This window comes from Protomyctophum parallelum (genome assembly GCF_964188405.1).
Source record: "Protomyctophum parallelum genome assembly, chromosome: 7".
Lineage (NCBI taxonomy): Eukaryota > Metazoa > Chordata > Actinopteri > Myctophiformes > Myctophidae > Protomyctophum > Protomyctophum parallelum.
The window spans coordinates 6,450,853-6,464,843 of NC_139705.1; the positions used below are offsets into that span (position 1 = coordinate 6,450,853).

At 44.5% G+C, this 13,991-nt stretch overlaps 1 protein-coding gene across 3 annotated transcripts; it reads left to right on the forward strand.

Moving 5' to 3' along the window:
* Positions 1 to 757: 757 nt before the first annotated feature.
* klhl21 (kelch-like family member 21) lies at positions 758 to 13,217 on the forward strand. 3 transcript variants are annotated; one of them, XM_083770000.1, is made up of 5 exons: positions 758 to 898; positions 6,745 to 7,829; positions 10,294 to 10,699; positions 11,243 to 11,315; positions 11,426 to 13,217. In XM_083770000.1, exons 2-5 carry the CDS (start codon positions 6,803 to 6,805, stop codon positions 11,756 to 11,758), a joined length of 1,839 nt encoding a protein of 612 aa, XP_083626126.1. In that variant the 5' UTR covers positions 758 to 898; positions 6,745 to 6,802; the 3' UTR covers positions 11,759 to 13,217. The 3 variants fall into 3 exon arrangements, with proteins under 3 accessions (XP_083626126.1, XP_083626128.1, XP_083626127.1); XM_083770002.1 differs by lacking the exon at positions 758 to 898 and adding an exon at positions 5,981 to 6,036; XM_083770001.1 differs by lacking the exon at positions 758 to 898 and adding an exon at positions 6,051 to 6,344.
* The last annotated feature ends 774 nt before the right edge of the window (positions 13,218 to 13,991 follow it).

Consider the following 13,991-nt stretch of genomic DNA (forward strand, 5'->3'; position numbering starts at 1 on the left):
GTGATTGTGTTCCATCCTATGGTTCCACCTGAGCCGCTTTTGTTGTCTACTTGCTGTCCTCTCCAGCAGCAGCATGCTCCAGGTGACAAGGTCCTCTGATAAAGATAAAACTTTATTATTGATCCCAGTGGGGACATTCTGGACTGAAATATCGTAGTCAGGTGGCTTAGTGAAATTGCCATAGATAGGGCAGATAAAATAACGCAGTAAATTACGCATGAGGCTTCTTTGGGACCTAGAGATGAATTGTAGCCTTGGAGCCCACCAGATGAAGAAATAGCTCTTTATCATATCCATTCAAAAACAGTTCAATTATCTGTGTGGCCTTGTCATCCATCCACTCGGGTGAGGCCCTGGGTGTAACTTTAACGAATGTACCTTTTCCATCTTATTTTGTGTTCTTTAGTTCTTCACTTCAGTAGTTTATCACTATGCATCGCAAATTATATTATTTCATACCTACAGTCGAGTCGAAAAACGGTGTTTAGGTCGTTTGGATAACTCTGGAGTCTGGAAGAGTCCTCAGATCAGACTCCCTCTTGTGTCAGTTTACTAAAAACGCTTCGCCGTACGACGGAGTCGCACGGGATCTGATCTACAAGCTCACACGCACCTCATCCTTGACACATTGTGAGCTTGTAGATCTTCTATTGTTATCCAATGGAGAGTGTTCCGTGTCATGACGTCATGTGTCCGCTTCACCTTATCCAATGAGGAGTGTTTTTAGCCAGGCAGCTCTCAGGCATCAAACATTACACGGAACGGAATATGGCGCAGACCGGAGAGAACAGCAGCACCGTTCGTTAAAGTTTATTTTTTACATCACCATGTTATGTTATTAATGCGTTATAATCTATAATATTGTCGACCTTGCGTGAAGCCCAGGACATTGCTGTTGGTAAGTAGACAAAGATTATTATTTCTTTGCTAGTTGTTCTCGTCTCGTCTGTCTCCGAGGAAGGTCGTGCTTTTCACGAAGAGGACAGATGGATGCCAGACATCATGGTCCACTGTCTACTTTCAACAGAAGCTGAAGTTTCATAGTCTGAACATGACCTTTCGCTGTAATTTAATTACTTTCAATGGCGACGTGATCTACTCAATACAATTCAACACAGCGTGGTCTAGAAATGGACTGACTATTCGGAGTTTAGCGTGAGTGAGCGCGTTATGAACTTATCTTTTTAGCGCGGGGTTGGGCTGGTACAGAAACAGAAACGTTATGTTTGAATGCCAATGCCTATGGATTTGCATACTGATATCCATGTGATCTGGAATGCTGTAAATGGACAACAGTCAACAGGCGCGGGATGTTAAGTAGAAACTTGTTATAACGGCGTCGGTACCGTGTAATGTAACTGTTGTTCAAGGATCTTATGTGGCTGCTTTTGTGTCTAATTATACATTTAAAGTTTAAACATAGTTTTCCCCCTTTTTCTAGGGACTATAAAACCATTGCTATTATGTGCCTCTACTAGAAAATATAGAGTATCACACAGCATGTGGATCTGGTTGGAAAAATATACTGTAGGCTATAGTTACAATAAATGTCTTCAGGGCTTGCAAATAATATCCTTATCTGGGCCTCGTCTCTCACTAACTCAGCTGATCATCACATGCAGTGTGTGTACGGGCTCTTCTACCAACTGACTTTGACACTTCACTGTGTTGCAGAGACAACGTGGTGGCATAATCTGGCATTAATATTGATTCTTCCATGGTATTCTTTCACTGTGTCCTTATCTAAGTAGGCTAGTTCTGAATTTTGGCAGCCTCAAGCTGGCCCTCTTTGGATCATGGAATGTGATGAGTGTGTCTTGCCTTTTTATGGCCAAGCCAGGCTCAGCAGTGTGGTGGAGGGGTTTATACTGACATCACTTCACTCTGAAGATTGTCTTGGCCTGCTGTATGCAAACTGAGCAGGCTGCTTTGACTAGAGAGAGCAGCTGTGTTGCCGTTGGACATTTGTCTACCAGGTGCAGAGTTAGAGAATGAGTCATGTTGTTGATGGCAATGCTAATGATTAACACCGTTCAAATATTATAAAATATTATAATTCAACAGCTGTGGTGCTACTATGATGCTACATGTTTTGTGGATTTGAAGGGTTTGCATATACTCACTTTTCCGACTTCACCTTTCTTTTACTTACTTTTATCTTCAATATGTACTTTGCATCAAATCATCGCTACAATTTACAATTTAGGCATTTAGCAGACGCTCTTAATCCAGAGCGACTTACATTTAAGCAAGAACAAAAGCATGGGAATACATCACATAAAAGCATTTATCATGAAACATGCGTAAGCTAAGAAGGTAACAGTGGAATATCTATATGATGAAACTATACATACACTATACATAATAAACTATACATATTCACTACTATGCTATACATATGTACTATGGCGTGCTATGACTATATACAATACAATTATAGTGCTGTCTACATAACATGCTATAAGTCTGTGTCAAATGCTATCTAAGCCAACAGAAATGCTATCTAAGGGGTTAGGGTAAGTCTAAGGGGTGATCAGCCAATCACCAGCCAATGTTTGTGTTCACACAAACCCGGAAAGCTGGGCATAGGAGGGGCTAGCACCCCTCAAAAAGCAAAATAATATCTATCTAAGCAGGCCACTTTGTTCACTCTTTACTGGTGGTAATTACCACATCATACCAGCAAGGGGAAACACAAGTTGTTTTGTAACACAATAGTAGTATACAACAATCTGTTTTTGATTTATCCTGTTTACATGCAGAGTAGTTCGAAAATAAATAATTCTCTCACTGACTTGGAGTGTTTAAGTAGTCATATGGGTGTGTACTACTGTGTGTAGTTATATTAAGAATTGTGTCTCAAGTTTGAATGAGAGAACATTTCTATTCCAAAGCATGAGGTATGGAGAGTGTTTTAGGCTCATAGGTGTAGAGATACATTTCACCAATAAATAGCTTTTGGGAATTATCAACCAAGTACAGGACTCTCATTATTCGTGCAATGACAATGAGACATTGAAGGAGGTGCATTCAGACTGTAGAGGGTATGCGCATGCTTAAAGTGAATGGCACATCGAGTGGCAAAGCAACATGCAAAGTGAGTTTTAACATTGTTTAACGTTGTTTAATGCAATCAGTTAGGACTTTTCTGTTTGGATGCACGGGTTGTCAAGGCCAGAAAGTAGTTTTTTGCCACTCAGTAGGCATTCCTGCATAACTTCCAGGTTTGATGATGATGCCACGCGCATAACCTCTATAGGCTAAAGTGGAAAACAGCCAGACAAGTGGACACAGCTGACAGGGGCACTGTCCCGGAATGATACATTGTCTGGTTACAGCCATTAACATTACAGTAACATTGTACAATGTAACAATTATAACTATTCACTGCATTAGAAGGGTTTTGTTCCAGGGTCAAGGCCATATGCCATAGTAATCTCAAGGACTCATTGCTGTCATGCTAGTCTCGCGTCGCCAGACAACTATTCCACAATCTCCTAAATGCTATATAGAGTCTGGAACTATAGCCCCCATGAGCTGAGTATTAGGAAGCTGCCATTTCCATTCACGAAAATATATTTTAAAATATCTACATAAAATTTTTGTATTTTCTTTTCTGCTTAAAGCAGCAAGCTATATATGTATGCTTAGAACTTTAGATGATTTCTATTTATATTAGAATAAATTTGCGTGACTGTAAAGACGAAACCGAAGTGGGGAGGAGGCTCACGATAGCTCTTCCATTGCTCCAGACTGTATGATGGAAGCATTTGGAAATTGCGGAGTCAACAGTCTGGTAACGCGAGACTACTGTCATGCATTCGTGCATACATGTCTGCTGCCATGTGCCGATTCATAAAATGTAAGCTTGTGTGCAAGCATACTTGTTGTTTTCCCACTGTCAACCAAGTATGACATGGCAGTGCTTACAGCACATCTAACAATTTGTGGTTAGTTACAGGAATTGTAAGTTAGTCACATAACAGACTAACTGCCTTCATGATTTGGGCTGTGGTTGTGCTAGAGCCTTTGGTATGGCTAAAGCGGAAAATGTGCTGCACCACATTGTTTGTTTGAGAATCTCTTCTTTTCAACGAGGGACAAAGTATAAGTTAGGTTTAAGAATGTTGCCTCCCCCGGCGGCTCTGAGGGGGTTTTCCCTTGATAGATCATTACCAACCACTAACTGTTCTGGTTCCTGGAGCACACAGTGTTACTACTGTTGGGGTACAGTACATGGTACAGGGGGGTACGCTATCTGCGTGGGAAGTGTTGTTGCCAGATGGTAGTCACACGCTCACCGTCACACTCGTTTCTCTGTTGCTCACCCCCGTCCTCAAATACTAGACGGTAAGACTGCTTGTCTACCACTTCTGTTCCCTTCCTTCTTTTCCTTCCCTCCCTCCCTCCCTTCCTTTGAGAGTATAGGTTTTCTGTCAGCGACACGCAGCTATTCTAGGGGCCGGTTGGTCAACACGTTTACCGTATGTTGCTCAATACTTACTCATCTTACTTATTTACCTTCTCTGTGTGTCTGGAAATGTCTGGAAATGTATCTGTCCACTGCTGTTGTCGATCCGCTATACTACGTCATACATGGTATGCTAGATCAAAACTGAAGCCAATATAATCCCACATTTTCATTATACTCTCCATTTGTTCAATCACTAACGACTACATAAAGAATGAAACGCAAACTTGACATATAGGGATGGCTCATCATTTATCCCTGTGAAAGGCAATTACCCTTTCATGACTTAACAAAATAATCACTTCCGCAGACGTTAGGAGGATCAAGGATGTGTGTCTTGTACAGGTCTGTGCAGTACTCTGCACTGCAGAGAGAGAACACACTGGCTCCCGGCCTGCCCTTCAGGAGAGCAGTTTGATCCCCACCAGAGCTATGTGCACTGCTGCATTGTTGAACCTTAGTGTGGAATGTGTGCCCGACTGTTCTTTCAGCTATGGAAGACCAGGAGGTTTGTCTGTCGCAAGTTACAACCGTTTAAACAAATCTATCTAAGGAGACTCCTAATTGAGAAGGAATGATCATCCCCATTATTAAACGTGCAAGCGATCAGTTAAGGTTTTTGAACTGTGACCATGATGTGGCACTGATCAAATGTACATATTATAATAGTATCTATAGCACATATTAAAGCTAAATATGAATATCATATAGCCAGAGGTATAACTTTCTAAATACATGATGCATGTTCAAATAGCTGGGGGGGCAAAAACGATTACAAACGGTTACAAAGTACACCCCCACATCTCCCTGACATGGTGCAACATTCCTTTCCACCTCTTGTTCTTCTCTTGTGACCAGCGCTGTCTCTACTGCGTGCGTTCACACAGTGCATTGTGATTTTGCAAGCTCATTGATGGATATTATGACAGGAAGTAGTGTTGCTCGCTGCTGTCTGTGCTGACGCTGGTGAAGGCTGCCTTTTGTCTTGTGAGAGACCCATTTAGGCCTAGTTTATAGTTATACTTTGTACAACCAGCACGTGCGTTGGTTTTCAGGTAAAACATTTTAAAGTCATTTTCTGTGAGCAACGCAGTAGTACAAATTTTGGGGCGGGAACCCCTTTTGGTGTTAGCATTACGTTATGCTTTAGCTATTGAAAAATGGCAGATCTACAAGCTCATAGCGCCCCACCGAGTGGCGCGCTACGAGCTTGTAGGTCTGCTATTATTATTTTTTTTATCGAAGAACGACTGACATAGAAACATAGCTTTTTCAGAAAACTGTCAGGATGTACATGTAGAAGACGTTTTTAGAATCTGATCTCAGGTCAAACTGGGTGGCTGACGGAGGAGGTGAGGGTATTGACTGTTGATACTCCCTAGCAGTGAGAGGTGTTCTCCCAGTCCCCACAAAGCCCCCCCCCCCCACTCCTCCCCATCCTGGAAATTGACACTGCCAGTGCCACCAGTGTATTTATAGAGCAGTGGCAAGCTCTCTTTCTTAAACACGGACATATTCACGCTGGAGCTGTGCTGTGCTGTAAACTTTTTCTTCTGACACCTCGTGTAAATTCAGGCTTTCTTGTGTTTCTCAAAACAGTTCTGTGAGACTGACTAGCAGTTTGGTTTCATTTTCTTTAGGCTCTATTATTGATTAGATCGTTGTTGTTGATTTACTATTTGAAATTTGGTTAACAAATTATAAAAGGCTTGAGTTGGAGTTTTTCATGTGGTACTGCGGCTGTGCAAGTAGTCTTGTGTTGCCAGACAAGATTAGAGCTCTCCGCCTGCTGATGCTGACACCTGGGGAAATCTAAATTCATTGAATGGACTTGCTTGGACGCTAGAGAAAATCAACGGTAACAAAACTACCGGTATGCCCACACTGCTTTGAAAACCAATCCGTGATACTGTCCCAATATGAAGAAATACCCTAAAGGTTCTGTGACGCTGTCATCTTTTAAATTTCGGAATAGTTTTCACCTAGTTTTAGCCCATTCATTGAATTAGATGCTTTTAGGGCTTTTTGTCTCGCCCCTTGGATCGGGACTTGGGCATTATATTTCTGTGTGACGTGACATCCAGAATAGAAAGTGTACTGTCAACCTCGTTTCAATTGTTTTTGCTATAAATGTAAGTGTTTTGAGCCTGTTTCTCATTAGAGGAGCCTTTTACTATATTCTTTCACTTTATAGAACTTGTTTAATAAACACCAGATGGAAAAAAGTAAGACTGAAACTATAACACATTTCCATTCATTATCTTATGTTTCAGATGACCATCGTCTTCTGAACACCACCTCTTGAGACCGAGAGACCCAGAGGGAGGAGAGATGGAGAAGCCTGCCCTGCAGACCCAGCCGTCCACGCTGCCTTTCTTCGACACGGCCCACGCCTTCAACCTGCTGCGGGGAATCCACGAGCTCCGCGCCGAGTCCAAGTTCTTCGACGTCACTCTGTGCGCAGAGGGCCGGGAGTTCCACTGCCACCGCACCGTGTTGGCCGCCGCCAGCACCTACTTCAGGGCCATGTTCGCCGGAACGCTCCGAGAGAGCGGCATGGACCGGGTGGTTCTGCACGAGGTGTCGGCCGAGCTGCTCGGCCTGCTGGTGGACTTTTGCTACACTGGTCGAGTCACGGTCACGCAGGACAACGTGGACCTCCTGCTGAAGACGGCGGACCTGTTCCAGTTCCCCTCGGTCAAAGAGGCGTGCTGCACGTTCCTGGAGCAGGGGCTGGACGTGACCAACTGCTTGGAGATCCAGGACTTTGCGGAGGCCTTCGCCTGCCGAGAGTTGGCCACCAGCGCGCGGCGCTTTGTCCTGAGGAACATCATGGAGTTGGCCAAAGGGGTAGACTTTGAGCGGTTGACATGGAAGCGTCTCCTGGAGTTCGTGTCGGACGATGAGCTGAGCGTGGACAAGGAAGAGACGGCGTACCAGATCGCCGGGCGCTGGGTGAAGGCCGACCTCCAGCGAAGGCTGCACTACTGGCCCGAACTTCTCCAGCAGATCCGACTGCCTTTCGTGCGCCGGTTCTTCTTGCTAGCCCACGTGGAAAGCGATCCACTGGTCTACCTCTCCCCCACCTGTCTCCGCATGGTCAGTGAGGCCCGCAGCTTCCAGTCGTGCGAGTACGACCGCCATGACAGGCCCTGCCACCGCATGCGGCCGCGACCGTCCACCGGCTTGGCGGAGATCCTCGTCATCGTAGGAGGTTGCGACCAGGACTGCGATGAGCTGGTTACCGTCGACTGTTACAATCCCCAGTCTGGACAGTGGCGCTACCTGGCTGAGTTCCCTGACCACCTTGGAGGAGGCTACAGTATAGCTTCCCTAGGAAATGATATGTATGTTACAGGTAAGCTGATTGTATTGTAGGCATACCCCTTTAAAAAAAAAGAAATAAACAAGGAAAAGAGCAGACAAATACCACCCCTCTACTGGGAGAGCACCACTAGTTAAAATGTGAGTAATGGCCCCTACACAGTACACACTGTAGGAGTTTTAAAGTTGTCGGCGAGTCATCAGATCGTTATGTATTTCACACTACAGGAGTATATTTTTTTAAATCGACTGTCATTATATCGTTGTGGCTTTCACACTAAACGATTTGTCGCCGACACACTGCAAGAGTTCACCAAGATCCGATCAGACCCGATAGGCTACATCATATGTTTTTTATTCCAATACATTTCACACACGTGCAGGATGCCGTGATACAAGCACGAGACCTCTCTCTCTCTCTCATTGGCTGTAATACATGACTTCTCGGGACGCGGTCGCAACCCATTTCATACTGTAGCAAAACCTTTCGCGATCAAAGCCCGATCTTGCGTCGGATCGGGAGTTTTGTCGGCGAGCGCCAAATATGGTCCCCCGACAGCATAATCGGAGCAAATGTCGTGCAGTGTCTACGAGCCATAAAGGTCTCTGTGCACTCTGGACACAATGCAAAGTAGGAGGAAAGGACATGGGGGCCATTGTCCAGGAAGGATTAAGGTGCACAGCAGTTTTGTAGATAATCTTGTTTGGCAGTACAATTAATGCCAGTGGAATGTTTTAGTTAATTGTCGCAGTAGAGCCAAAGCATGGGGTTGACATAAAACCAACAATCTTTTGAATTTCACGAAAGTGAACAGAATATTTCATGGCAATCCAGAAAATAAATAAGATGTTGTCTGGGACCAAAGACCCGACATTAGCGGCGCTAAAATCAAGTCTAATATTAACACTACGGTATGTCAGTTTGAAATGCCTTCTACTAATCTATCCTATCCATCACTTTGATTATCTTTAAATGATTACTAGTCTGTTAGATTGGGTACAGAGTAGACATTTTTCAGTGGTTACATTTGCACACTATAATGCGAAAGCATTATAGTGTAGCCATCCCACAGTAGCTTTCCGGTTCCCCTCTTTCATCTTATGAAGCTGTCGGACTGAATCGGACACAGTGCTTATAAATAAACGGCTGGCTCTCTGGCTGGTGACTGCAATGGCCGGCCTATCTTCATCAGCAGCACTGGCCAATTAAAAGTGTTTTCACTGAAGAGACATCTCAAACCCTCGTACTGTCAGCAATTCTGACAGGACAATGAAGAGTGTTCATACTTCATACTATTTATTAGTAGTTGTGGTGCTTCTTTCTGTTCTAAAATAAGCAACATCAGTATTAGCTAGCACATGATGGTGTTGGTTTTGAAAGGTACCTTCATGCTGACAGGCAGGTTTGCTATTTTAGTTCAATATAATATCCGTTTGTATTATGGAGTCATGCCTATCCATGACATAAGCAGAGACTGCCCTTGAATCTAAAGCTGGCTGTCAGTAAGCTCAATAGCTAGATCCCAGTACTCAAATGTCTGTCTCCTCTGTCCTACACTACAGCATAACATTGTTACAGTGGAATTGGTGACCTAGTAATTATGTGACCGACTTGTGGACTTCACTTAATATTGATGTCCAAACATAAATCATTGCTGCCTGTTTGTTGTCTCCACCAGGCCGAAGGCATGGGGGGAGAGTATGTTTTGCACTCCGTCCGTCCGTCCGTCCGTCCGTCCGTGTGTCCGTCCGTGTGTCCGTCCGTCCGTGTGTGTGTGTGTCCGTGAGCAGCTAATCTCGGCCACCGTTAACCCGGTCGATGCCAAATTTTGCACACACACTCCCTGGATGCCAACGATGAACCTCTGCCCCAAACTTTCCAGAACGGCCTGTTATAGCGCCACCAGGAGGCCGCTTTGTGCAAAACAAGTTTTTGCACAGTACACCTACAGATTTTGTCCAAACATCACGCAAATTGGTACAGTCTCTCTAGAGCCATTCAACGAAACCGGTCTTTCAGATTTCTCAGACTCCATCCTGATTGGTTAAGATTGGCTTCCAAAGTTCACAGGAGTGCTCAGTTTCAAACAAAATGCTGCAAATCATGAACACATCGCGTGATTTCCGTGAAATTGTGCACGCACATTCCCACTAGGCCGAGGACGAAATGCCACATGAACAATTTCAACACAGCCTCAAGGTGGCGCTATAACTGCTAGTGGTATTTAGGCCTACACATTGCAAGATCTCAAATGTGCATTAAGTCCACAAGATGGTCACACATTTCGGCATATGTCTGCCATGACAGACAGGATGCAGAAATTTGAATATAATTTGGGATCTGACTGATGAAGACATTAGAGGGAATTGAAAGTTGAGATTGTGGTGCTAGTGAGGCTGTATATCATTATGTATGTAGTATACACTGACTGTCCAGTGCAGAGACGCTGGCTATCATAAAAAAAACAATTTCCTGAATATTGTTTGCTGTGTGGCAGGTGGTTCTGACGGCTCTCGTCTTTACGATGGCGTGTGGCGCTACAAGTCCAGCGTCAACGAGTGGACAGAGGTGTCGCCCATGCTAAAACCCCGTGAGTACCACAGCACCTGCGTGCTGAAGGGCCAGCTGTACGTCGTGGGCTCGGACAGCACCGAACGCTATGACCAGTCCCTCGACTGCTGGGAGGCACTGCCGGCCATGCTGCACGCCATGGACAACTGCTCCACCACGACCTGCAACGGCCACCTGTACGCCATCGGCTCTCTGACCAGCGAGGACACCATGGCCATCCAGTGCTACGACCCGGACACCAACCGATGGTCCCTGGTCAACAGTGGACAGCTGCCCCCGTGGTCTTTTGCACCCAAAACGGTCACCCTCGATGGACTCGTCTACTTTGTGAGGTGAGGCTCATCGGGAATCGCCAACCAAAATAGTGACGTCAAATCGAAGATCAGTTGCATTTCATACGGAACTATGCAGACTACAACAATCGGTTTAACCACCCTATTTTGGGTCATTATACTGTAGGTGTAGGCAAATAACACTTAGAATTTTTCTAGGACACAATGCAGCACATTGAGCTTGATGATGTGATATTTTTGCTATTCATCATGTCGCAAAACATCTACCGTTTCAGTGGTTATCGTGAGTACGAGCTTTTTAACCCATTCTGACCGGGCACCCATTTTGGTGTCAGCATCATGTTATGCTTTAGCTATTCAAAAATAGCAGATCTACAAGCTCATATCGCGCCACCGAGTGGCGCGATACGAGCTTGTAGGTCTGCTATTTTTTTTAAATCGAAGAGCGACTGACATTTTTAGAATCTGATCTCAGGTCAGAATGGGTTCATCAGACCAGTGTGTGTCCGGCGGAAACCTCGTATGAATCTGATCTCAGGTCAGAATGGGTTAAGCTTGACCTCTGTGATTGTCGTTTTGCAGGGATGACTCGGCTGAGGTGGACGTTTACAATCCCCAGAAGAATGAGTGGGACAAAATCAGCCCAATGACACAGGTACTGTATAATCTACTGTAAGCCACAGATAAACCAATTGGACAACATTTGGAATCCATTTACTTTGCGTCTCCTGTCCCTGATTCATTTCCTCCTCCTCCACTCCGCAGGTCCACGTCGGAGGAAGTGTGGCAGCCCTCGGCGGCAAGCTGTACGTGTCCGGCGGCTACGACAACACGTTTGAGCTCTCCGACGTGGTGGAAGCCTACGACCCGGTCACCCTGACGTGGACCCCTGCCGGACGACTGCCCCAGCCCACCTTTTGGCACGGCAGCGTCAGCATATTTCGGCAGTTCATGCCGCAGGTGACCGGCTCGTTCGAGCCCGCCGACATGCCGGACTCCAACGCCATCCACTTGCATCGGCACCGGCGTCAGCAGGCCCTGCACAACCTGAACAACAATCTCAACCAAAACCAGGGCGTGAACCCAGTCCCAGACTAGAGCACTGAGTATGGATCCTTGACGACCGCATCACCTATTCAGTCCCCCTCCCCCCCATAGTGCCGTAATCGGACGACTGTGATTAGAAATCAGTGCTATACTACAGCTGTAAGGATGGACAAAAGGCATGTTGGAACTCGGTGTGTACCTTGACTTGGAACGGAGTGTGTACCTTGACTTGGAACTGAGTGTGTGTACCATACTGTTGACTTGGTTCATTGTAATCTACTTGCCTGCTATGCTGTCATATTGATAAGCATCCAATTCCCAAAGCATGCCTATTGACTGGATGAATTTCAGACTAGCTATAGGCGTTACACTGTTTGCACAGACCTGTCGGTGGCTGGAGTGGACCGTTGTGGATCGGTTGTATTCCACAAAATGCATATTAAAGGCGTTTTGAAATCCCAAACTCACATTTTAGCAACTTTTAATCAACATGTAAAACCAATGCACCCGTGGTGTGATTTACTGTATATTCAATTGCATAATGTAATTTTCCTCAATTTTCTGTGAAAAGCTTGGCCATCTATCATTTGACAACACTGTCTGAATTGGGTGGTGTTTTTGGGGTAGTTGACAGTTGGACACCACATCAAGTTACCACACATAAGCTGCCCCCCTCTCACTTGCCCCAAAGCCCATGATTCATCAGGCATACTGTCACTCACCCGCGTCCCCCTCCCCACCTACCCTTGCTGTTGACAACCACCTCAGACCCCAAAACCATTAAGCTTTTCAAAACATTCCATAAGCGAATTCAGTCACTATTGTTATTTAGCACTAACCAGGCATATGGCAATCTGGGAACCGGGGGGGGTTCCTTTGAATTCGAGCTTAGTCTGAATCTGTTTTGAGAGATTACGCATAACTTATGGTAGTTGGGTTCAGTACGTAGTTAAGAGCTGTGAATAACCATTGAATGAGAATAGTTGTCTTGATCACAACTACTGCCGGTTATTTAGTGATAATCCATACATAGGCTGAACAATATTACCATGTCTCAGTCACAATCCTGTCCCTTGCCTTGACAGGGCCCATCCATGAGTTTGTAACCTCCATTCTACAGTAGTATAGTGTGCATGAAGTAGGTTTCTTTGAGGATCATTTGCATACATGTTTTACGGTTTGAAATGTTTATTTATGGATATATTTATGCTTTTTTGTAGTAGCGTCATGTTCAGTTTTCAGTTGCAACATTACGATCGATGAAATGTGGTACGTTGTAGTGGTGCAAGCAATAAGCATAACTGGAAGAGCTAAAAAGTTAAAATCTGTTTTGTATAGTACCATTTGGCTTTTTTGAAATTGTTATAGTATCACAACATGTTCCCTAGTTTTCATACAAGTTTGACTTGAGCTATTGAAGTTTGTAAATATAACCCTTATGTAACAGGTTTGCATAGTAATCATTTCCTTTTGTGTGATTATTAGAAATTAAACTGCAGGCAGGACTGTCCGTTTATTGTGCTGCTTACATTTGATGTGATGTAATCAACACATTACTAATATACTACTTTTATTGACAGCAGGTGATGCACAGTGAGGATGTGTTTATGTTAGAGCAAGTATTGGAACAAGTTATTTGGCCACAAATAAAGGAAAAGGTTCCCGTTGACTCAACAAAAGGGCACATCTCTTATGTAACAAACATTTGAAAGGCATGAGTCATCGGGGCAATCCGATACCGATAGTCAAGTGGTACATACCACACGGGTGCAAAATGCCCTGATGAGCGAGTCTCCGGTTTGATTCCGAGATGGCAAGATCTTTTGCTGTATGCCTTTCCCTTACTTTCTCATTTCCTGTCTCCATTATTACGGTAAAATAAAGGCTTAAAAATGCAACAAAAGATGCAACATGTGGATCAAGCCTGATCTTGATTATTCCTCATACATTAACTAGAGACAAATCCGTGCAGGCTGCCCTGGGTGCAATCATAGCTTCAGTGACTCGGATTCTTCCTCGATCTGAGCACAAACGCGGATGAGTATGGATTCCCTACCAGATGACTCCCTGCATTCACGTGATGTATTTTGTGAGTACAGATACAGTACTCATACAGGATGTAATGACAATCCAGTTCAGTTTACATGCCTCAACAATGGAGCACTGTTTTATGCAGTATGCTTAGTGAGTTTAAGAATAATCCTCATGCCGTTCATATAATAATAATAAATAAAAAACAACTTGATCCCAAGTCCTGGAATAATAAATAAAAATAAAGGTTTGT